The sequence below is a fragment of the Bombus vancouverensis genome, chromosome 8 (assembly GCF_051014615.1).
Source record: "Bombus vancouverensis nearcticus chromosome 8, iyBomVanc1_principal, whole genome shotgun sequence".
In the NCBI taxonomy this organism is placed as follows: domain Eukaryota; kingdom Metazoa; phylum Arthropoda; class Insecta; order Hymenoptera; family Apidae; genus Bombus; species Bombus vancouverensis.
Genome location: NC_134918.1, coordinates 14,141,365 through 14,166,705, shown reverse-complemented (window position 1 = coordinate 14,166,705; position 25,341 = coordinate 14,141,365). Strand labels below are relative to the sequence as shown.

The 25,341-nt window shown below is 39.1% G+C and overlaps 1 protein-coding gene across 7 annotated transcripts in view; it reads right to left on the bottom strand.

The window, feature by feature from the left end:
- Window positions 1-25,341, bottom strand: part of LOC117153785 (glutamate receptor ionotropic, kainate 2) — a 157,400-nt gene that overhangs the window by 39,359 nt on the left and 92,700 nt on the right. For all 7 annotated transcript variants that reach the window (XM_076620701.1, XM_076620702.1, XM_076620703.1 and 4 more), the window contains exons 6-8: window positions 20,329-20,382; window positions 16,025-16,189; window positions 13,463-13,615 (exon numbers count right to left, since the gene is read on the bottom strand). In XM_076620701.1, coding sequence (XP_076476816.1) covers window positions 13,463-13,615; window positions 16,025-16,189; window positions 20,329-20,382 — 372 coding nt within the window. The remainder of the gene's footprint in view (window positions 1-13,462; window positions 13,616-16,024; window positions 16,190-20,328; window positions 20,383-25,341) is intronic.

The window sequence follows — 25,341 nt, the reverse complement described above, 5'->3', positions numbered from 1 at the left end:
TGCTTTAGAGTTGCGAATTACGATATCGCGATTGTCTTTTGCAATTTTTAGAATTTTTCCTGTTTTCTATTGTTTAAAATTAGATTATAAAAGTGTTAGTTTTCAATTAATTTTATAGTATTGCAAGTAGCAATACCAGAATATTTAAAGTAGCTTTTTTATATAGTAAATAGTAATTTTTATTAAATTCACTATAAGAGTTAGCGTTGCGATAATGTTCCATCGCGAGTTCTGCTAATTTTTCCTGTTAGCGTTGCGATAATGAATGATCGCGTTTTGTTGAGTAGAGTTGCGTTCATAAACTGCCCAAACCCTCCGACTGCAATTGTCGGACACTGTTCCTGGATCACACGTACAGCTGCAAGAGCTGTACAAGTGTGATCATTCATCGGCAACCTCCTACATGGTTGCACTGCGATATGTCAGCCCTCCGCTCGCGATTTTTTTTATTAGTGTTGCGACAAATTAATTACGGGTTGTATTAGAGTTGCGAAATAACATCGCGGCTTTTCATTAGTGTGGCGAGAAAATGATTACGGTTTGAATTAGAGTTGCGATAAAATGATAATCGTGTTTGCTTTAGAGTTGCGAATTACGATATCGCGATTGTCTTTTGCAATTTTTAGAATTTTTCCTGTTTTCTATTGTTTAGAATTAGATTATAAAAGTGTTAGTTTTCAATTAATTTTATAATATTGCAAGTAGCAATACCAGAATATTTAAAGTAGCTTTTTTATATAGTAAATAGTAATTTTTATTAAATTCACTATAAGAGTTAGCGTTGCGATATTGTTCCATCGCGAGTTCTATTAATTTTTCCCTTTAGCGTTGCGATAATGGATGATCGCGTTTTGTTCACTAGAGTTGCGTTTACAAAATGCCCAAACCCTCCGACTGCATTTGTCGGACACTGCTCCTGGATCACACGTACAGCTGCAAGAGCTGTGCAAGTGTGATCGTTCATCAGCAACCTCTTAAATGGTTGCACTTCTATCTCTCGCTATTAGTGTTGCGTATTGCTTAAATACGAGTGCGTAGATTTATACTTATTAGAGTTGCGTATCAAATATCGGGAATTTTCAGACTTTTCTTTTTTTTTTTAATGGTAGATTAGATATAACGAAGCACTCATCGCGTTTGATTTTGAGAATTTTCTGTTTCATAAATATTAGTAGTAAATTAGTGTTGCGAAATAAGAATATTCAGTTCCACTCTCGGCGTGTTGATCGGGTTTATATAGAGTGGAAGACGATTGAATTTTAGTAGCCCTTCTGGCTACTGCTTTGTTTCCTTTTCAGCTCCCCTTATTACCACGTTTATTACTGAAAATACTGCTATAAGACATATTTCTTTGTCAGCGTTAACGTTACCATGACTGCTAAAATACAGAACTTTATTACAAATGTATAATATATATATATATTTACATATATGAATCTGTGAGGGATTTCATGCGCAACAAAGTATTATAATGAAATATCTTAATGTTGCTATGAAGGCTTAAAATATTTTTTAAAATTGAATTCATTGCAATTGGTACTAGTGCTGGTGATTGTTCGTTCTTAGAACCATAACTTTTAACATTTTTTCGACCGCGATATTTTCAATCTTTTAACAGTAATGTAGAATTTTATAAATATTCGAATTTCATATTGAATTTTTTATTCAGATTAAATTCAATCACTTAAAATACTTGTTTTCAACGTAACCCTAGTTTCGATTAAAAAGATACAAATGATTCTCTATATTTGCTAAAATTTAATCAATAGTCATTTGATCTATAATTAACCATTATTAGTAGTTTATTTTCCATGTATAAAATGTTCTCGTTTTAAAGATACCTGTTTCTTTCGTATACCAAATCAAATAAATGAGTTTGTTTCAAATTTATCAATTTGCAGAAAGTACATTTCAGTTACATATATGAAAATTTCATAGCATATTAAATATGTATGCTAGATACCCAAATGATTTTTCTTCCATTGTCTGATTGTTCAGGCTTCTTCCCGTCCCCTATTTTAAAAAGAAACATATTGCGGTAACGTTGGAGTATATAACTTTTCGATATTTTCAAAAGTATAGTACAACGAGTCGTATGTCTCTTTTGCAAGACTCAAAATTGTATACGCAATGTCAATAGTTTCATTTCCATTCTTTCGTTCCAAGTTAGACAAATGTATCTTTGATACCGAATGTTGCCAGTACGGTTGCGAATTACTGTACAATGTCTGTACTGATCGATGTAATCGTTTTCGCAAATTAATCAGTTGATTAACTTTTGGAAAACCACAACATCGATAAGTACAAACATTGCACAATAATTCAATACCAAGCTAAGAACCACGCTAATACAGTCCAGTTTGGATTACGAAAAGCCACGAAGAGAATTTTGGATAATCTAAACTGGACTGCAACGTGGGACGCCGTTGGACGCCGTTGGACACCGTTGGACGCCGTGGGATACCGTCGGTAAAGTTTGGGTCTCCAAAAGCCTCCAACAGAATTTTGGATGATCTAGACTGGACTGCAACGTGGGACACCGTGGGATACCGTCGGTCCAGTTTGGGTCTCCAAAAGCCTCCAACAGAATTTTGGATGATCTAGACTGGACTGCAACGTGGGACACCGTGGGATACCGTCGGTCCAGTTTGGGTCTCCAAAAGCCTCCAACAGAATTTTGGATGATCTAGACTGGACTGCAACGTGGGACACCGTGGGATACCGTCGGTCCAGTTTGGGTCTCCAAAAGCCTCCAACAGAATTTTGGATGATCTAGACTGGACTGCAACGTGGGACACCGTGGGATACCGTCGGTCCAGTTTGGGTCTCCAAAAGCCTCCAACAGAATTTTGGATGATCTAGACTGGACTGCACCGTGGGATACCGTCGGTCCAGTTTGGGTCTCCAAAAGCCTCCAACAGAATTTTGGATGATCTAGACTGGACTGCACCGTGGGATACCGTCGGTCCAGTTTGGGTCTCCAAAAGCCTCCAACAGAATTTTGGATGATCTAGACTGGACTGCAACGTGGGACACCGTGGGATACCGTCGGTCTAGTTTGGGTCTCCAAAAGCCTCCAACAGAATTTTGGATGATCTAGACTGGACTGCACCGTGGGACACCGTGGGATACCGTCGGTCCAGTTTGGGTCTCCAAAAGCCTCCAACAGAATTTTGGATGATCTAGACTGGACTGCAACGTGGGACACCGTGGGATACCGTCGGTCCAGTTTGGGTCTCCAAAAGCCTCCAACAGAATTTTGGATGATCTAGACTGGACTGCACCGTGGGACACCGTGGGATACCGTCGGTCCAGTTTGGGTCTCCAAAAGCCTCCAACAGAATTTTGGATGATCTAGACTGGACTGCAACGTGGGACACCGTGGGATACCGTCGGTCCAGTTTGGGTCTCCAAAAGCCTCCAACAGAATTTTGGATGATCTAGACTGGACTGCACCGTGGGATACCGTCGGTCCAGTTTGGGTCTCCAAAAGCCTCCAACAGAATTTTGGATGATCTAGACTGGACTGCACCGTGGGATACCGTCGGTCCAGTTTGGGTCTCCAAAAGCCTCCAACAGAATTTTGGATGATCTAGACTGGACTGCAACGTGGGACATCGTTGGACAGCGTTGGACACCGTTGGACGTCGTTGGACATCGTTGGACACCGTTGGACATCGTTGGACATCGTTGGACATCGTTGGACGTCGTTGGACGTCGTTGGACGTCGTTGGACGTCGTTGGACGTCGTTGGACAACGTTGGACACCGTTGGACAACGTTGGACGCCGTTGGACAGCGTTGGACACCGTTGGACACCGTTGGACAACGTTGGACAACGTTGGACAACGTTGGACAACGTTGGACACCGTTGGACATCGTGGGACGCCGTTGGACATCGTGGGACGCCGTGGGACATCGTGGGACACCGTGGGACACCGTGGGACACCGTTGGACATCGTGGGATGCGTACGTTTTAGTCTTAATTAATCGTAAGGTAGATACCTATGTTAAGTGCATTGTGAGCTCATTCTGTACAACGACATTTATCCACCTTAGAACGAAAAAAAGGAAAATCTCGTCTCCCTTCACTCGCTTACCACACAGTACTTATTGTACTCGCGATTTATCGGTTCGCGATCACTCAGTTCTTTCAAACCGTAGCGTGACGTACTCGCTCGCGCGTATTCCGCGTACGTGCGGGTCAACGTGCACTGGACAACTCTTTGGATTCGTAAGTCGCCCCAAGGACACCTCTGTCCTGGTGACTGCTCGACGACTGCTCGACGTTCGCATCGTATCGCGGGAGTTGTCGTCGCGCCGGTGATGCTGGCGAATCTGTTGGGGATTCAGTCGTGGATCTGCAGTCCTGTCCGATTGGTACTTTGGTACTCGGTCAGGGACCTGCAATTTCACGTCCTCCGTAATTCTGTTCGGGCCCGCGGGAGTGGACCCCACTGTTCAGTTGAGGTCAATGCCTTCGTAATCCTGTTCAGCGGTCCCTCCCCGTGAGTGGACCCCACTGTTCAGTTGAGGCCTCTTGCCTTCGTAATCCTGTTCAGCGGTCCATCCCCGGGTTCCACATGTTCAGTTGGAGTGTGTTAAGTTGCTGGCCTATGTGCTGGATCCACGGCTGAATTACCCGTGGATCACTAGCATCATCGGTCGGCGCCATCGACCGCGACTCGTGTAAGTTTCGAACGGCGAAACAGGAATCGAGTTACGGTCAATTCTTGGGCTTTCCGCTGAACCTTAGGGTTATCTGGTACACGGGAGTACGTCGCGTAGGTTTGTTAGTTCTTTCGAGAGATCGCGATCTCGTTCGTTTCGGGCGCGCCGCGATTTTTTCCTTTATCATCTGATTCATCGGGCATTTTCTTGTTTTCCCATTTTTAAGGGAAACATATTGAGATCACGTTATAGTTTATAACTTTTCAATATCTTCAATATCTTATAGTCGCAAAAGTAGAACGTTAAGCAGTTTAGTACAGCGACTCGTATGTCCCTTCTGCGAGACACGAAATGGTATATGCAGTGTCAGTAGCTACATTTTCTTCTTTTCATTCCAAGTTAGATAAATGTGTGTTTGATACCGAATGATGCCAGTAGGGATGCGAATTATTGTACGATATTTGTACTAATCGATGTAATCGTTGTGTGGGAGATGGATGTTGCGTTACGTAGGCTTTGTTCTCCGTTTGTAAAGATTCATGTAAGCGCTGCGTTGGAGATATGTGTTTCGCAGTTAGGCTACGAAACAACTATTTCCATACGCAGGCCCATGGTTAAGTAGAGTCAAAACTCGACATTCTGCCAACAGGTTGAATGTCGAGATCGATGTGTAGTGTTACATAACCCATGGGCGGGTCTCGTGCGTAGTCACCTCCTCGTGGTGAGACCTGGTAATTGGCATCCTTTTCCAAAAATTAATCAGTTGATTAATCTTTGGAAAACGATACCAAGCCAAGAACTACGCAACAGTCCAGTTTGGATCACCAAAATCCTCTAAGAGAATTTTGGATGATCTTGACTGGACTGCACCGTGGGACATCGTTGGGCACCGTGGGGCATCGTTGGACACCGTGGGACATCGTTTGACATCGTTGGACACCGTTGGACATCGGTGGACACCGTTAGACATCGTTGGACACCGTGGGATATGTCTTGATTATGTCAAGTCCATCGTGAGCCCATTCTGTACAATGATACTTATCTGACTAGGAACGATATAAAAAGATTATTCTCCTTCCTATCATTTTTCCCGTTTTTATTCTAATTTATTGTTTCATGTACGGAAGCGTGGCTCCATTGATTTGGCAAACGAAAGAAAGGGTCGCAATTTTGAATTTATTCTCTGTTTGATTGCTGTTTCTCTTTGGCTTCTTCCTACTTTTTAAGGGAAATGTAGTTCATTTGTCGGACATTTACGTGAGAACCGTGGAGTGAATGTGTTGGTGTGCCAAAGTAGGATAGCATACTTTGTGGTGTCTGTTAATTATAAGTAGGCAGGCCCGGGCAGGTTGACATAGTCTCTGGTCTGGTAGGCGCGTTTTCGTGTGACCAACCTGTTTCTGGGAATCTAATTTGAAAAAACAACGATGAAACTGGCAAGAGTAGAGCACGCTCTCGTCTCTGGTTTTGTCCTTTCGATTTTTCGAATTTCGCGGTCGTTGTCGCGAATAGGCTCGAAACGAACGTATATTGCTCGAGCACGTACATGCGAGTGGGCAACGATCACTGCTGTGATCATCGGTCAGTCCATGTGCACTTCAATCAGCTTCCGCGGTTTATATTTTTATTTTACCTTTATAAGTTTTTTTTTTTTTTGTTTGCGATTTAGAAGTCTCGAGCTTAGATTTAAGTTTCGATGGGCATTGCGCCCGAAGAAAGAAGGGGCTAAGTCGAAGAGCCCCGGCAAACTGCCATTCAAGGGGGCGACTACTAATGATCCTCTGGGTCATCCGGAGCATGGGTAGTCATTCTTGTTACTACTTTGTCACTATGCTCGCTTTTGTATTTGCAGTAGTAGTAGTAGTAGTAGTTTTTTGCCTTTTTGACCGATGTACATATCGGTTCATCGTCACATTGGGCAAATCGTGATTTTTCTTATTAGTGTGGCGACGGATTAATTAGGGGTTGAATTAGAGCTGCGACATAACATCGCGGTTTTTCATTAGTATGGCGAGAGAATTATCACTGTTTGAATTAGAGTTGCTATAAAATGATAATCGCGTTTACTTTAGAGTTGCGAATTACGATAGCTTGATTGTCTTTTGCAATTTTTATTATGAATTTTTAGAATTTCTTATTGAACTATACGTATCAGAATTTATCCTGTTTTCTATTGTTTAAAATTAGATTATAGAAATGTTAGTTTTTAATTAATTTTATGGTATTGCAAGTCACAATACAAGAATTGTTAAAGTAGCTTTTTCATATAGTAAATAGTAATTTTCATTGAATGCACTATAATAATTAGCGTTGCGATAATGCATTTTGTTAAGTAGAGTTGCGTTGACAAAATGCCCAAACCCTCGGACTGCATTTATCGCACACTGTTCCTGGATCACACGATACAGCAAGCAAGAGTTGTTCAAGTGTGATCGTTCATCGGCAATCTCCTAAATGGTTGCACTGCGATCTCTTGCTGTTAGTGTTGCTTATTTATATTTATTAGCGTAGATTTATATTTATTAGCGTTGTGTATCAAATTTCGGGGATTTTCAGACTTTATTTTTTCTTTTTTTTTCATTTTTTCGTGCTAGGTTAATTGCTATTGCAGATATAACGAACCATTCTTCGCGTTTGATTTTGGAAATTTTGTGTTTCATAAATATTAGTAGTAAATTAATGTTGCGAAACAAGAATAGTCCCTTCCACCCACGGTTTGTTGATCCGATGTATATAGAGTGGAAGGCGATTAAATTTTAATAGCCCTTTTGGCTACTGCATTGTTTCTTTTTCAGCGCCCCTTATTACTACGTTTAGTACTGAAAATGCTGCTATAAAACATCCCTATTCCTTTGTTAACGTTAACGTTATCATGACCACTGAGATACAGAACTTTATGACAGAAATTTTTTTTTTTTTATTTTATTTTGTGCTTTACAATTTGTCCAGCAGGACATTTGGTAAATTTTTTTATGTATATAATTGTATGCGATTTCATGCGTAACAAAGTATTATAACGAAATGTGTTAATGTTGCTATGAAGACTTGAAATATTTTTTAAAACACAATTCGTTGCTATTGGAATTAATACTAGTGATTGTTCGTTCTTAGAACCAGAACTTTTAGAATCTTTTCGACCGCGATATTTTCAACCTTTTAACAGCAATGTAGAATTTTATAAATATTCGAATTTCATTTGCATGAAACAAAAGTTCATTCGCCATCATTGTTCGTTCGTAGCAAAAGTTCTGCATAAAATGATTTATGTACATATTTATCGGTTCATTATGTTGCAAATCACTATGTTGTTGTAGGAAATAACAGATACTGTTAAAAGTTGAAAGACAAAGCAAGTGATTTTATAATGATCGGATTTTCTTTCATCTTAGTTATTCCAAATGAAATTTTCAAGTTTTAATTCAGATTAAATTCAATTACTTAAAATTCTTGTTTTCAACGTAACCCTAGTTTCCATTAAAAAGATACAAATGATATTTGCTAACATTTAATTAATAGTAATTTTATCTTTAATTAACCATTATCAGTAGTTCATTTTTCATATGTAAAATATTCTCTGTTTAGAGATGCCTGTTTCTCTTATATGCCAAATCCAGTAAATGAGTTTGTTTCAGATTTATCAATTTACAGAAAATACATTTCAGTTACATATTTGAACATTTCATAGCATCTTAAATATCTAATATGTTTCAGGCTCAAAAATAAAGAAAAAAAATATTAAAAATGAGAGAAATAAAAGAAGCGAGCAAAGAAAAGAAAGAAGCTAATATTACGAAATAATGTTTGAGCCTTATACTAAGTACAGGAAATAATTATACGTATTTTATAGAATTTTATTAAGCTTTCGCAGATTGAATTTGTTTCAGGGTTTTTTGTGACATCCAGTGAAGAGAATTCATACTCCATACAATATCGCTTTCCTTTCACTTTCCCTTTTTTACGTTTAGATTTGAGGTGGTGTGTCGTGATAGGTGCGTAAGGAATACTCAGATGTTTTAACGAACAATAGTTTATTAAGAATGAATTAACAGTCAGAGTCAACAAATAACAATTAACAGATACGATCAACAAATAACTGGTAACGATTAACAAGTAACAATAGACACCAAGAGTTCAATCGACGCGTTGCTATGCAATGGTACTGAGGAGTTATTTATTTCACAGTGTAAGACAGACTGACTGCCCTTTTGTTCCGGATCGAACGGATTCTTCCCTTTGTTGCCCATCGATATCCCCCACTAGCGTGCATTCATTAGATGTGCCGCCGCGGCTGGCACGTGTATGCTCTTTCGAGAATTCGGCGGAAAAAGCGTGAAGATATCGATGGTACATTGGGCACGTCGGTGTTGCGCTTTGACGGCGTCGCGTTTTGTATCCAGAGCCGTTGGAAAGTTCCGTGGCCCGTGCCGCCACAGATTATTACGTAGATAGAAAAGGGAAAAGGTGAGTCCCCACTCGCAGCACTTCCTCGCGGTGAGATGCGGGCAATCAGTATTATTTGATATATAATTACTGATTATATCACTATACAGTAAAGCAATTAACTGTATAACTGGTATAATTATTAATTATATGGCAAGTAATATGGGATAATTGGCTGCAATCCTGACTAGGTGTTCGTATCAATATTCATTCATCTATACGAGCCTTTTATGACCATTGCATATGCACATTGGTATGTGTTTTTTTATTTGTGAATTATGGAGGCAAGGGATTAAAAGAAACATTAATTCCCTCTACTCGGAAATTTCATAGAACGGTTTTCGATATGCTTTTATGAATTTCCATGAGCAAGCAGGATTAACGTTTAGTGTGACATTCTTATTGCAAAACGTTGAGCGGGGTCGTTTACGTCTGTGAATATCATGGCTTTTTTCTCTACGACTTGTACGAGGTTAGTTGCCACCCCATGTGTCGTTCGATTTGAGGATTACTGTACGCCCCGCTGCTTAGTCTGACCTCTTTTCGTTCGTGTAAGGAGGATTGCTCGCGTGCAGGAATATTTTGTCCGATTTTAATTGTCATTAACTAAAAAACGAAGCCAAAACGCAATTTTTTTATTCTTGATTTCGGCTTCCAGAATCACCCCTTAAATTTCCTGACACCTGTAGCCAAACACCTGTATATTAGAAGCGCGACAGCTAGTGTTACCTGTACATCAAGTACTTTATTGTGCCGGATCCGGATTAAGCAGTGTACTACCTGTATATCAAATATTACACCGGCGTGTTGTGAACGTTCTAATATCACGTTCGACGCAGAGATTTAATCGAAACAGACAGAATTTTATTTAACGCTTCCCATAGTCGTTTGTTTTTCATTGTTATGCCGCTGGCAAACAAGCAGGGATATATTTTTATCGAACAATTTTTCTGTGATTAACGCATCCGTTGCACTCTTACTACGAGCGCACCATATCGCGTGAAAAACAATTTTCATTAACTCGATTTCCGCATCGTTTGATCAACGAAACGATATTCCTTTCAATCCGTAGCGGAACCGACTTCTGAAAGCTTTTAGGTTTTCTCCGGATCTCGCTATTCAGGAAATCGCGATTCCTCTCATTCTTGCTCGAATAAAAATTTCGTGGAGGCACCCGTATCGATTGAATTTCCTCGGGTTTCGCGTATTCCTGGACTGTGAAGCGGTAAACATCGTATCCAGTCGGGATCGGTAAACAAGAGACGGATACAGTCCACGGTTTCTTCGTGACGCTTGACTCGAGTGCGAATAAAGGGTGATATTTATTTCCTGATCGCGTTACGTGCTTTTTGCGACACCGTAGAAAGTGCCTGGGTGCTCGAGAGTCATTTTTCTCGCCCGGAAAATGCTCAAGAGAGTTTCCAAACTTCTTTGCACTCCCCTCTTCTGTTCATACCAGACGTACCAGGCGTGACCCAGGACTCGTTTCTTGTTTATACAGCACGATGCAATTAAGGAGAATGGAATTGTTAACGGAACTTGGGCCGAGGCTTGGCTTTTGTCCCTGTGTCCTAAACGGATCGTAAATCATTCTCGTATTCTCTAGTATACTGCTGGACCCGAAAAATATCCCACTCGAATGGCGACGCTGTAGCTTCCAGTCTACATTTATATTCTCTGGCAGTTTTGGCTGCTGCTGCCTGAGTAGTGAAACAAAATCACTTTTCGGCTAGTTCTTAAAATATTTCTATATACACGACAGTCCCGAAATCTGATGTTACAGAGCATTTTAATTTCCTACGCTTTCACTGGATCCATTTACATATAGTTATAGTTTACATATAGTTATATAGTTATATAGTTATAGTTTTAATATATTTTCATAACTTTAATTATAATTTACTTATAATTCTCAATGAGAATTGATTGTAAAAAGTCTACCAAATAAAAAAAAAATAGTTTTAATAGCGAACGTACGTACGTGAATTAATGCGTATGTAGTTTGAATATAGTGGATTGTAGCTCATAATAAGTTGAGATATTTGTGGGGATAAGACTTCGAGAATTGTGTGAATATTTATGTTGGAGTATTAATAAAATGCAAGAACCGATTCGGAAAATGCAAAGAGCGCTTCGGAAAATTCACGCGTAGTCTAGGATACTTAGTTCCACGTGAAATTTAACAGCTTGTGACAAGAATGGGACGCAGCTGCATACAGTAGCTCACGAAAGTATTCATTTCATGTCCATTTACATTAGTATACCTTAAAACAAATCTGTAAATGTACATATGTAGAAGTTGCAAGGTATTGAGTCACAAATTTATTTAAACAGTTAATTATTCATTATACTAATAAGCCTCGGTATTCAGTAGGATTATCTTTAACATTCAGTGCGTGTTTCGGAATATCAAAATTTATATAACGTATACAGTATATACATAATGATTTTCTATGATAAACGCTCAAATACGTTCGTAGGCCATCATACATCTCCTATGAGCATGGTAACTAGCAAGGCTCAAAGGCTTGTAATTATTTTTGGTCGTAATATGTTAAATCAACAGTTTACGCATTTGCTCGACATACATGTTTCCTATTTTCTTTGAGGGCAAAACGAACCATGATCAACAGTCTGTCTTGAAGTGTCCATAAACGAAATTAAACGCTTTACCGGTGCTATAAATTTCTCATTAGTTAAACCAGATTTCGAACTCGAGGCTTGTTAACGACTAATTTACGCTTTCGTTCGAAATGAAACGACGTTGAAAATTTAGCGTCGAACTATCGTCAAGGTAATGTTCACGGGGTCGATGTCGATGTCGATGAAAAACGAACAGGTGGTAAATTTAACGGCTTCAAAAGATTGCTCCGTAAACTATAAATAAGCAAAATCACGAGGTGTCGTTACATAACATGCTCTGTTGGTTGAGTGGACTGCTCGTTAAAGGAGATTCACTCGTAAAGCACCTTGTGATATACGGCGCCAGCCTATAGTTCAAATTTTCGCGATATATACTCGATTCCCTGTGTTCACCCTCCGTTTGACAACCGACTTCCGTCGTGATATACGCCGGATCGGCAATAACGTGACCGATCGACGAATCGAGCCGGAAGAAAATTATTGCGGCTCCAGGATTCTTCCTACTGTAAACGTACCAATCGTTTTCGGATACTATGCAATGGCTAATGAAAAAAAGCTTCGAGAAGTTTATAAGAGATTATGCTGCACATTATATATCGTTTGTGACTCCAATAATTGTAGATTACAGTACAACAACATGGTAAATCACATTTTCTATTGCTTATAGAAAAGCAGTTTTAAAATTTAATAGGTTTTCAGTCAATCTCGTATTAGCAAAATCGTATTTATATTTAATTTTAGAATTAAACATGTGTTTCTTATCCGAATAAAAATAATCAAAATATCTTTGGCCATGATATTACGGTATTGAGAATATTCCATAATTGACAATTTATATCAGCTACTTTTAAAAAATGGCAAATAATAGAAATAACTCCTGTATAATTGAAAGTGGAGGAATTTCGTAGAAATTTATATAATCGTACGTAGATATCAATGTACACGCATTTCATTAGCCAAATCTGCGTTTAAAACTGGTTGCTTCTCAAACCAGAGATGTGAACGAAGGTAACATCGAATAAGCACGTGAATGAAACGCCAATAAATTGATAGAAAGTTTCAGCCTGTCCATTCGTAACAGCTTCCATTTCTGCTTTTAATTTCCGTTTTCAGTCCCGTCGCGTCGCGTCGGTGGAAAATCAAGAAACATTCCATCGCTGAATTTCTCTGCGGGATCGTCAAAACGCGCGTTTCAATCTGTTAATTGATTTTGTTAGCGGAATGGAATTAAGCACGGTACATCTCAAGGGAATGATCGCCAATGATATTGAAATGAAAGTTCAGCGAATAATAATACAAGAATGTAACACTGCTTGGTGTTTTCCTTCAATTACCGCGTGAAAACGCCCCGCGATTTCCCGCGAATAACTTTCCTTGTTCTTACGTACGTAATGGTTCTTACGTACTTTGCATAGGTCAAACTTTACGAGATCATTCTGTAAAATTGATTGGAATTTAATTTTTTATGTTCGCGATAAGAATTTGTAACGAGTTATTTCCAGAGCTTCTTTAAGAATTTCCTCAGACGACATTGTCATAAAGCTATTTCATAACGTTGTATTATTTTTTACTCTACTATATTTCTTTCATTCGCATTTTCCGTGTTCCATTATTGCTGGTATTTCTTTCTCGAATTGCTCGTGTTGCGCAATGCGGTCTCGCTGGTAAGCGAGCTGACTCGATAATGAAAAATTATAGAACGTACGTACGGCGTTAATGTAGTTGTAAAGGGACAGACCGTCGTCCCAAGGCTCCTCTTTCTCGCACGATAAATTGGCAGGCCTGAGGTCGTGGCTGCGATCCAACGCTGCCAAACCGTGCGCGAAAACCTGCACGCTGTCGTACACTAAAGCTGGTTCTGCCTGAAACATACGTTTCCCCTCTTGTGAAAAGTTGTTTGCATTCATGCATCTCGATTTCCTTGACTTAAGTTACAGTATATCGTTTTTAGATAGTTTGTTAGATGAGTTGAAAACTCTGTAAAAGTTCCTCTTAACAGAAGAGGTTTACTTTACTGTGTAAACTCCATTGTCGATTTACAGTGAAGTAGATTTATCGAATAATGAACGCTAAAAGTGGTACACGAGATTTCGACAGAACGATAAAAAGAGTTTAGAGATCTTTTTGAATCACACTTCAAATCTATCGTTCGAAATCAAATTGTTCATTGTAAGTGTTTATCGCAGCACAGGAACTTTATTCTCAATGGAGTTAGAAAGTTTGTTAAAATTAGGTAACGATCACACTTTTTTGATCGAGAAATTTTTGTTTTGTATGCGAAGAACACTCCAAACAAAAAATCCATCCGCGATTGTTAAAGCCCTTACGAGGAAACTAGGCCGTGTTTCGAGTGCAGTCGATCGAGCGATCTTAATTTCGTTGCAATTTTCGCCACGAGTTTCACTTAATTACTGAAATGCTGACAAAACAGCTAGAAATCGACTTGTCGATAGTTCCGTCTGCTCTTTTCCTTCGTATTTCTACCAGTTTAATACTTCCTGTGTACAGTATACACAGTCGTGATTTTATGTTACACTTTAATTTTCACTGAGTAGGAAGAAAACAGTATTTGACTCACTGAACGAAAATTATATATTAACAAGTAACATCAATAAAGACGCAAATTGCAGCGAAACGCTAGCGAATCAACGGAGCATGATGGAACACACATACGGCTCAATTTCCATAAATATTGAACTAATTAAATAGATTTACCATATTAATTTCGTGATCGAAAGAGCGTTATTGTATGGAACTTTCAATGCAAACGCATTCGTTTTTCTACCGAGCGCATTTTACGAGCCGATTTCAATAATTTTCTAGACTTTATCCAGCATAAAATCTCAATTTACTCGCATACATGCATATTCCTCATTATACGATGTGTTAACCCGCGATATAGCGTTTCATTCATGGTTAATCAATAATCTGAAGTAAAATAATCCGAAGCGATTAGAAACCATCAGACAGTGCCGTTTATTCTCTGTTCTATAACTCGTTCGAAAATGGCTATCCGTCATCGAAACTGATACCATTAGAATCTGTAAATCTCCCTCTTTAAAATCGTTTTCGTTTTATTCAAATCGGACGATCCATTTCCGAGATATCGTCGTCCAAATCGCACCGTAATTTTTGATGGCTCGATGTATCTCTCTCTCTCTCGCGCGCACCAAAAACACTGACCTACCTCAATCGTGCCACGTGCGCGATGGTCAATGCAGGACAATGACACAGCGTGTCTTTTCATTACTACTACATACTCGATACGTACGCTGTTCCCAGAACTGAAACTAGGTCACGCCACTTTCCTGGAATTTCGCGCAACATCCCCATTCGCTATCTTATCTGGCCGTACAGGGTTGCTTCGAAGGTTTATATCTCGGCAACTTGTTGTCGTATCGACTTTAAACAAAGTACGTTTTGAGAGGGACACTTCCCTCTATGTTCCAAGGATACATTTATGGACAAATTTTTAGTGCGGAAGGTGTGAAATATTATATTTTATTCCTTGATACGTATCATGTTTGTACAGAAAGAGAGGTTTTTAATGTTTTATTGTATTCTTCGAATTTTCGGAGAAGCTTGCAAAATCTTTGAGAAGCTATCCCGTAATTCCGCGTAGAATTTTTATTTATGCTTTTATTTATTATGCTTTGGAATTTTATATCTTGGAAATCAATTATCGTATGAATTTTAAATAAAGCGCGTTTTAAAATGAACGCTCTCTTTTATGCCATGAGAGTAATTTCGTGGGAAAATTTTTACCGTAGCATTATGTTTTAATAATTGATGGTTGGATCGATATATAAGAAGAAAAAGCATCCTCAAGTACATAGATACATAATCTATTCCTTACGTATTTCACGTAGATCGTAAAGAAAAGTTTCCAAATTTTCCTAATCGCAAGATTAAATGGAACACTGATAAAGATCCAGAGCCGATTTCACGCTACTTTTCTTACGCTATATCTAGTCTTTCTTTTCTACAAAAATTATTTCTCCGTCTGAAACTGCTTTTAGCCTGTGGGCGCTGTCTCTTGTCCAGTCATGCGCGATATTTTCGCGTTACGTGGTTTAAGCCAGCATCTCTGCGAAAGAATGCTCAGGCATCGACTCTTATTTCTTAAACTTCGCGCGATTGTATTGTGAGAAACCAGAAAACCGTTTTCCGTTTCGACAGACAAGAAAGCAACGAACAGACGAGTTCTGGGACGATAGATAGCGATTTCCGGTGGCGAACATACCACAGAGTTACTTGAACTTTCAACCAACCTGTATAACTCCGGTTTTGTTGAGGATCGCGTGGCCAATCGGTTGGAAGCGTTCCATCTGCCGCAGAACTTCGGCAACCTTCGGTTCCTCCAGGTCCACCAAACGAAACGCAGTCATGTTAACACTGTTGTACTTGAAATCCTCCAAATCGAACGTCTCTATGTCCTATAGAATCATATTTTTCCCATCTTAGTCCAAGTGCATGTAGAGTGACTCGCGAAAGTATTCGATCAGTCACCTTATTAATTGAAATTTTTTTTATGTTTCCTATAACACACATAATACATTCATAAAGGGTTCCTGCAAGTGTTTGAATACTTTCACGAATTATTATACCTGAAATTAATTATCGAAGGATTAATTTTCACGCAACTTTCACCGCATTTTTATTATACTTCCAATTCGTTGTTTTTACGGATCAAAAATCAAAGCAAAACCGTCAATAACGCGTTACCCTCGATCGACGCACTTTATTGCGCCAGAATGGAACGTTGTCTGCAGCAGTCACGCCCGCACTAGATAAACTCACGTAATATACTCTGTTAATAAAACTTTGATATAGTTGCTACTATATTCTCCAATATTGGACGCGTTCGACCGATTACAATTCCGTTGAAAATCATCCTGTTGCAACCGATCCTTTCTATAACCTGGGAAACCTAGTTTCTTTTAGGAGTACGGTCCAACATCGGGCGAGTTTCCTTTGTCAACGAAAATCTATTGAACTTTTTCCAGCCAGAGGTCCCTTATCCGACCGAATGAAATGGTTTCTGAATTGAAGAAAAACATTATTGCGAACTGCACAATTATTATGGGGTCTGCGGAAGCTTAGTTGCTTCTCTTTCAATTCCTGTCGACTGGACCAATTTCGAGGCGCGAGAGAATCCAGTTGTATATGATCTATAATTATTATTATTACAGAGTGATTTGTATCGCTCCGGGTAAATGGTTAAGCTAAACAAAGTGAACTGAAAAGGTTAGAAACCTATGTTATGACGAGAAACCCGACAGACAAAGCTGCTTTCCGCATCCAACGAACTTCCTTCGATTACCAACTGTGATCTTCTATGTCGTTTTTACCGATTTTCGTCTTTCTTTTCCTCTTGCAAATGCGTTTCTCTTGCTTCAAGTCGTAATATCGTGAACAAGTCTGCCGTCGTAAACCATCAATGTTCCGGGTGAGTGATTTATTCGAGGACCCGTGGTTATGTTTATGTAACGTGTTCCGAAATGGAACACGTTGAAGAATTCCTATTGCGATTCCGTGTCCTGGGAGAATGATAAGAGCGAGAGTCGAACTCCACTTGGGTATTCAGAATCCAGAATGTGTATGCAAATCTTGTTAGCACATCGACGATGGGTTTTGAAGAATTACAGACACGTGACGCGTGTTGAACGTTGATTTGCTTAGTTTAATAGCGTTATGATATACATAGGATGCACGCATAATATATCTAATACGCGGCATGCGCACAATAGTTTCGAGATAGTTTAACGGCAATTAGACAGAACCTGCGTTAAACTTGGATGTCAGAACCTCCGACAGCTGAGTCACACGTGATCAGCAATTACGGTTCCGTTGACATATGATGTGTATTGTCTACTTCATTCAGATAGGAAAAATGAAATTGCTTCTTCTTCTGAACTATCAGGAAGACATCTTTTTACAAAATAAATCAATTAAAAAGTAGAATACTAAATTACTTTGAAGAAAATATAGATCAATCAATAGTATCACGGCAATGTTGATGAAAAACAGCAGTACTGAGAGACACAAACAGAATTTAAGTCGACTTAATCTAGAACGTATTAGAATGCAATCATTGCTCGTATACGAGACGCTTAATTCTCAATCAAAACTGAACTACGATTCAATTAAGATTCATCTCTTTGATTCTACGCTTCAAATACCTACCAGTTTATTCGAGAATTTGCGATATATTCGAAAGACTATTATCTAAGCAATCGTCCCTTTGGACTACGATATTAGTAAAATATTTCATGCGAAGCTACGTGAAAGACTATTTAACGTTAACATCCATTTTGATAGAAATGATTCTACATAGAATACGGCATACTTCACTGACGTCGATCATTTTGAAATACTCGCATGTTATTCAAGTTAATATTCTGAGTAATTTCGCAGAGTTATTAAAATTAGTAAAATTAGCGTCATGGTATATGAAAAGATTGTTTGATGAGAGAGATTTCTGAATATTTTATCTTTTGTTCTTTCTTACTTAATTTCTTCAATAAACAAACTTTACCTATCACCATTTTGCTACACAAGAATATGATTTTTGGATCCTGGTGTCATGCCATTAGAAAGTTTCATTCGACATAATATTAATGGACTCGCATCGTTCCAAATTCGAACGACTGACACAGAGTAGCGTTTCCACTGATCGACAATTATAAAGGTAATACCGAACCACTGTGCGAGGCACGTGCAACATTAACAATGGTCGGCCCGTCACTCGTGTGAAATTCATAGACGACCCTTTGTTACACTGTCCTCGCCTTGCTCGAACGTTCTACGTTTGATCGTGAATAATTATTTCGGTCAACGTTTGCCTGTTAATAAATGTCATAATTATCAGCCAGTTTCATCCTGTCGGATCAACTTGTCAACTAACGAGGACGTTATTCAACCCGTCTGAATACTAGTAAACATCTCTACATCGATACCTATTTTCGTAGGAAACTCGCGAACTCTTGTTAAAGTTTGATAAACACGTTCTACTTTATACAGAAGATAAATAAACAGGTAACAAGATATAAACAAACCGAGCGTATAAATAAACAATGTCTAAGAAAAACAAGAGTATAAACAAATAAGCGAAAGTAGAGAAATAAATAAATTGAAAATGTAAGCAACGCAGACTGTTTAAAAAATCAAACAGAAGTGTGTGGAAAGGATTTGTCACATAACATTTTACGCTAATTATTTGTTATATAATATCTTTCAATTTAATCGTAAGTTGTTTGAATACTTTTGCTTATCTTCGTCTTCTGATACATTGCCCAATTCTAGCTATGGTAAAAGGCAATTAACAGTAATTCATGATATACGGAAACGCAGCAGATTGTGACGTCTCGATTCCTCATTAAACATTAAACTTCGACACGAACTTGCATATTTTCGGTCATTAATCGCCCTGTGGATGTACGATCCGACCCTTAAAGCGGATTACACACCGATGCTCCGTGTCTTATAGGGAAACTCATTCAAATGCTTGCCGATTCGTACGCGATCGTGGAACATGGTTACACGATTTAATACCCTGTCGCGTTTCTCGAATCCTGACAGTTCAATGATGGTCTAATTAAATATGCAATCTGATATTTATGTAAACGTTCATAAAAAAAAACATATTTTTAAGTCTGCTTTGCTTTATAGATTCGTTGCAAATACGATACTTTCAAATCACAGCCCTCTTTTTTGACTTCTCTTTATATCTGTTTTGACTCATTTATGATTTTGAATATTCGTGATACATATTTTTTCATAATACTTTTCATTGATTTTAACGAGCAGCGGTGCGCGTTCAAAAATTCCGAACGTTTCCGATGAATGGCATTTCGAAACCAGATGTACCGGGTCACTGTCGAAAATCCTGTAATTTCATTCGAAATTATTCGTGAAAGTGCTCGAAATATCTATCGGCAACGTTTTTCGAGCGCGGCAGTCGGACGCAGTCTATGCTCGAATTCCAAGTGAAGCACGGATGAGGACAGGGGAAAACAGGATGCTCTGGAAAAAAAACATAAATCGAGTGAACTACTGTTGCGTTTTGACACCGAATTGACGTTTAATTTCAGGATTGCTTCGGTTTGCCGTTGAATCTGAAACCTTTCGCTTAAATAAACTCTGCAACGTTTGTCAAGCTTTGAACCAGCTTGATTTAAAGAGAAGAGAAAAATGAAATCATTCGTGTGTTTAACGATAAACCCAATTAACGTCTTCGATAACGTTTACTAATTTTTATAAAAATTTATTTTTCCATAAAAACATCAAGGAACGCCAATTAAGCGTTTGCATTAAGACTACTAAAATCGTAATTCAGATCTCGATGATACGTGTATCGGCGCGGCGGTTCACTGGTGAACGTTTCATTGAGAAAAGTCGAGAAATATCGAGAGCAACGAATTTACATGTACTTTAGGCTGTGCATTTCAAAGAAGCTAAAGCAATTTCCGCGAATCCGTATTAAAGCGAACTTGGTTAAAAGGATTCGTTTGTAATTTTCATCGCTGCACGTGGACACGCGATATGGAAAATCGACGTAATGTTCAATACTTACGAACGTGGTGAACATGTAGTGGTATCTGTAATCGTTCATTTGCAGTTGGAGAATCTGTAACACCCAGAAAAACGGCAATTAGATACATGATTACCACCGATTTCGGGCGCAAACGTTCGCGCTTTTCGAGGATACCGCGTCTTCATTTCGTCCTATTTAATATTTAATATTCGTGAAAACTGTAGAAATGGGGAAAAGATTGCAAAGTACCTTAACATGGAAAGTTCTTGAAAATTTATTTTGGTAAATTCTTGTAGCGAAATGATAAACGTCTGTGATCCCTTCAAAAAGAAATATTGAAGAGATAAATTTTACATGAAAATGAAAAATAAAGTTTTCCTGACAGAAGAGTCAAGATTTTCCGACATTTTTTTATGGATTTTATCCTAAAATATTCCTTTCTTTATTAAACCATTTTGGACAATCGCATGAAACGTACCTATAATATTAATCTAATACGTTCAACGAGAAGAAATCTTTTTCTCATCAAACCAGTTCTATCTGTTAAGTCAACTTCCTGCCTAAAGGCGCGAGGTATTTTATCGTAATGATCCTTAAATTATCTTCTGCCCCTTTTTTCCAACTTTAATCCCACACGTCAACCAAAGTCACGATTTGAAATCAGAAAGCATTCGCAGAAATGGAAACGTGCACGGATTTCCTCGAGAAGGAGAGGCAGGAGATTAAGGTGTGCGGAGAAACGGGAAGAAACGAAAGGAAAACAAGCATGATAGAAAGCTGAACGCACAAAGGGAGGAGACAAGGCGAGGAAGATGGGGGAGGAGACGATCGTATGAAAGCTGGGAGGTTTTTTGATTACTCAAGCAACGAAGGGATATCCGCAGGAATCCCTATGGGACGGGGCATGCAAATACCCAGTTTCCTTCGACCACGTTTGAACTAAGATTGCCTCTCGACCGAAGGCAAGGGGATCGGAGGATCGAGCGTGGCATTCGACTTCGTGATCGTTTCTATCGATCGGTTTTCTGTAATAGTGGACCAAAAATAGTGCAATTAAAAAGAAATTTCATACACATCATTGTAATCTCGGTTTCGTTTAATGAACACTGAAAGTTGAAGTATTGTGTAGCACTTCTGGGTTTTGTTTTTTGCTTTTATTGGTGATAGATACCATATCGAATTTTAATGCTTTTATTTTTTATTTTATTTATACGTAGACACTGTACCCGGTTGATATGAAGAGGTTCATTTAAAAGAATAATCTTTCAGTTTAATGTATCACCGGCGGAAACTCATTCCAACAGGGCAAATGAATTTCTTTTCTCTCACCTTCGATCAACGATCGTTAATACGAATCACGTTTCGATCATTACGATACTCGAACGCGTCGTACGTAATTATCCGTGACTGTCCTACAACCAAGAATATCGTGGCAATTCAATTAACCAGCGACTGCTTTCATCGACGCGTCGTAATTATCTCAGTTCAACGACAAGCCACAATCCACAAGCTATTATAATGACGTCACAAGAATGGAAGGGGAGAAAAGGCAAGATAAAATCGCCTATTAATTAACTACGAGAGCAATTTCTTTATCGTCGCTGTCAATCTGTCAGCACTAAACCACTCACGGTAATCCGTTTATTTACGAGTCTCGTAAAAACCAGCCGCGCTAATTTTTGTCGCGTGAATTCGCTGCCGCGTATAAACTCTGTTCATCATTTTTCCGTGGAACACGCGAAAAAAACGTGGAACCTCAGGTCAGAGCCGTTTCGACGCAAAACGGTGTACGATGCCGTGCAATTTCCACCACGCCTATGCTTCCGTGGATTATTTCTCGGCACAGCGCTTCGGTCACGCGGGTTAAAGGCCGAAAATTGTGAAAAACATCGTCTCCTCGACATGGACGACGCGGTATCGCGTCAATGACGACGGGACAAACCTGTCCCTAGAAATATCGCTGTAAATTCTACTGGCAAACCATCGTCGAGAACGACGATATTCGTCATTGTTCCAACGAACGTCCCGTCGAACACGCACCGAAATCTCGCGCGTCGTTTCATCGATAGCTCGCAACCGCAGTGATTTCAGTTTACAGGATTTTGGTCTATAGGATTTTGATTACGGAATCGAGAAAAAAAATAGTGGCACTGGTTGTTGGATTTGCAAGTTGCTCGTTTCGTTTCCATCGGTACTGGTAAACTGTTTTTTTCTTTTTTTTATTGAGCATTCGAAACGTTGTGCGAGGTATATTTCAGCCGTATGAATATTTGCAATATTTAAAGACCGCGCGGGAAAAATATGATAAATCCATTTTTGTCAAATTGTTTGCCTTTTATGCCACTTATCGTGGCTAAAGAAAAAAGTATTCCATATTGTAGTATGAAACAGACGAAAAAGAGAGCAAGTACCTATTTTAGGAAATACCTGTTGTTTCATGACATTTCTAGTTTGTACAGTTTTTAGAGTTTTTAGATTTTCATCAGTGGTGCGCAATCTTTGAAATGAAAAGTCCATCTTGTTTTATTGTAATGAATATTTATGACGGTTTCCAGCATACGGGATTTCTTTGTAAGATTTTTTAAAAAGCGCACAATGGCAAGTAACGCTGAAAGAAAAGAGTCCCCCGGCGAGCGAAAGCCATGGACAAACTCATGAATTCGTTGGAATACCGGAGCCGGTATACTGTAGGACGATGAGTTGCTTGCAGGAGTAATGTCTTTTTAAAGCGACTAAACAGCATTTTATAGAAAGACGGTATAAGTTGCCTTAATATATTCGTTGAAAAATTGAGGATCTTCGCGAAAGCCTTCCGGTGGTCTGGTTGCTGCTGTCGCGATAAAAAATTCCATTAACTCGCTACAACTAAACGTCCTTCCCCTTCCTTTTTCCCTTTCGCTCGAAAAAATTGAGGAAAAAGAGCGAGAAAAACTTTGGAATAAAAATTGAAAGGTTACCGCAAAACAACGCGTGTTACCAATAGCGCGCAGCGCGAAAATTAAAAACGGAACAGAAATACCAACGTCGCCGCGGTAACAAATTTCCCACCAAGCAAATTACCCTTTGCAACGGTTTGCCGCGTGTTCGAATTCTCGCGTCGCTTCGCCATGTTCCAAAAAGTTCGAGGTCAAGCCCGAACGATGGCGATGCATTCGAGGCAATTTCATCTGGCTAACATCCCCTATGCCTCTCTAATTCAACCTGTTTGATCAACGTTACCATTTTTTCGCTAGCTGCAAACAAGAATTCAAACATTCAGAGCTTGTTCAGGCCGTACGCCTATCGTTGTTCACGAGATGAACTCGCGAATTATTTTATAGATCGGCGTAGATATTTCTTTATGTCCTCCCACACTGTTATTTCTGTTCGATACTGTTAGAATTTAATCTCGGAATTAAGATTAATAATCTGCGGAAGACACAATGTTTGTGTTGAAATAATATTATGTGATATTTATTAAACAATTATTACAGGGAATATAAGTGAGTGTCGTGGAATGTAGACAGTTGGCTAGTTATTCTCAGACTGACTGACTTAGTGACCCATGGCCCTTGAAAAGGTTTTCAACCCCACTCTCTATGCAGTAAAGAGTGTGACCTAAGTAGATGCCTGTGTGGCGTCACATGTGCCACGGAACCTTCTAGTAGCTTCTCGATACAAAGCGCTACGCCGTCAAGGCGCCACACCGACGTGCCCAATGTTCTATCCATGTCCTTATGCTTCTTCCCTCGAACTCTCGGAAGAGCATGCAGGCGCCAGCCGCCGCGGTACATCTCACGAACGCACGCTAGCGGGGATATCGCTGGGCAACGAAGGGAAGAATCCGTTCGATCAATCACCTCATCTGTATGCGATTAATATCGTTGTGTTCCAACAGATACAAATCTCGAGTGTTTTAGAGAAATTTCAATATACTGTGCCTGGCCAATACAATACGTTAGTCGTATAATGGTTTTACCGAAAATCTTATTTTACCGAACTCGAGAAAATCAAGCGCTCCATGAGTTTTGCGGATCTTTAACAGCGTCCTGTGTCTGTTTTTTGAACGAATACTTTCAATAGAATTCTCGTAATGCGAATACTAAATTCGTGAATAAAAACGATTAATCATTTGTATTACTGTACAGTTCAAAGTTGGCTTCACTAATCGCATTGAAGTTCTCCTATTTTGATTATAATCCACTGAAACGGAAAGCGAAGCGCAATTTACTTCGCGTCCAGAGGAATTGTTTAAATAGTTGATATTTTTGGGGTGGCGGCGTTGTTTCGTAAACGGAGCCAACTCGTATCGTTGAATATCACGCTAGAGTTCGACTGGGTGCTGGGGAATCGCGGTGGCTATCGGTAAATCTAATTGCAATGCTCCTCCGAGCAAATTGCATTTCTCTTCGTCTCTGGTATCTTTTTCGGCTCTGTTATCTTATTATTTCTCGTGAAAATTACGACCATGGGATGAATAAGAAAATCCCTTGGCAATTGGATAACGATGTAAGTAACGAAACGAATTCGCGTTGCTCGCCTCTTTCGTACCGACATCCGACACTCGGTCTAAATAAATGTCCGGCTTCTTCCGGCTGTAATCAGTTTCGAGATGCAGACGTGTTCTAATTACCAGCGAAGGATTTACCTGATTTGCCTTGTGGTTTTCAAATTTTCTCCGTGTCATACTTCTCTGTTATTTCATTTGCGGCAAAATCTGATTGTATTAAATTTCTGGTTATAGAATTGTTGTCTGTCTTGATTGAGATGAAGTAGAGAAACATGGAAATATTTATATTTTAATTTAAAGAATTGCCAACGTAGTGATTCTTAAAATTGCTTTCCTATAAAAAAAATAGGAAATATTCTATAATCATGTTTTTCCTCCTCGTTATTCTTAATCGATAAATCAGCTACAATTACCCAGTAGTCCTAAACAAGAATTCTAATAACTTCGATCGACATAATTCATTCAATTGTTTCATAGAACAAGGCAGGACACTAGATTGGTCGGAGAATATTTTTTCCCCGGCCGCGAACGAATTATAAATCGTTTTCCCCTGATGTATCGTC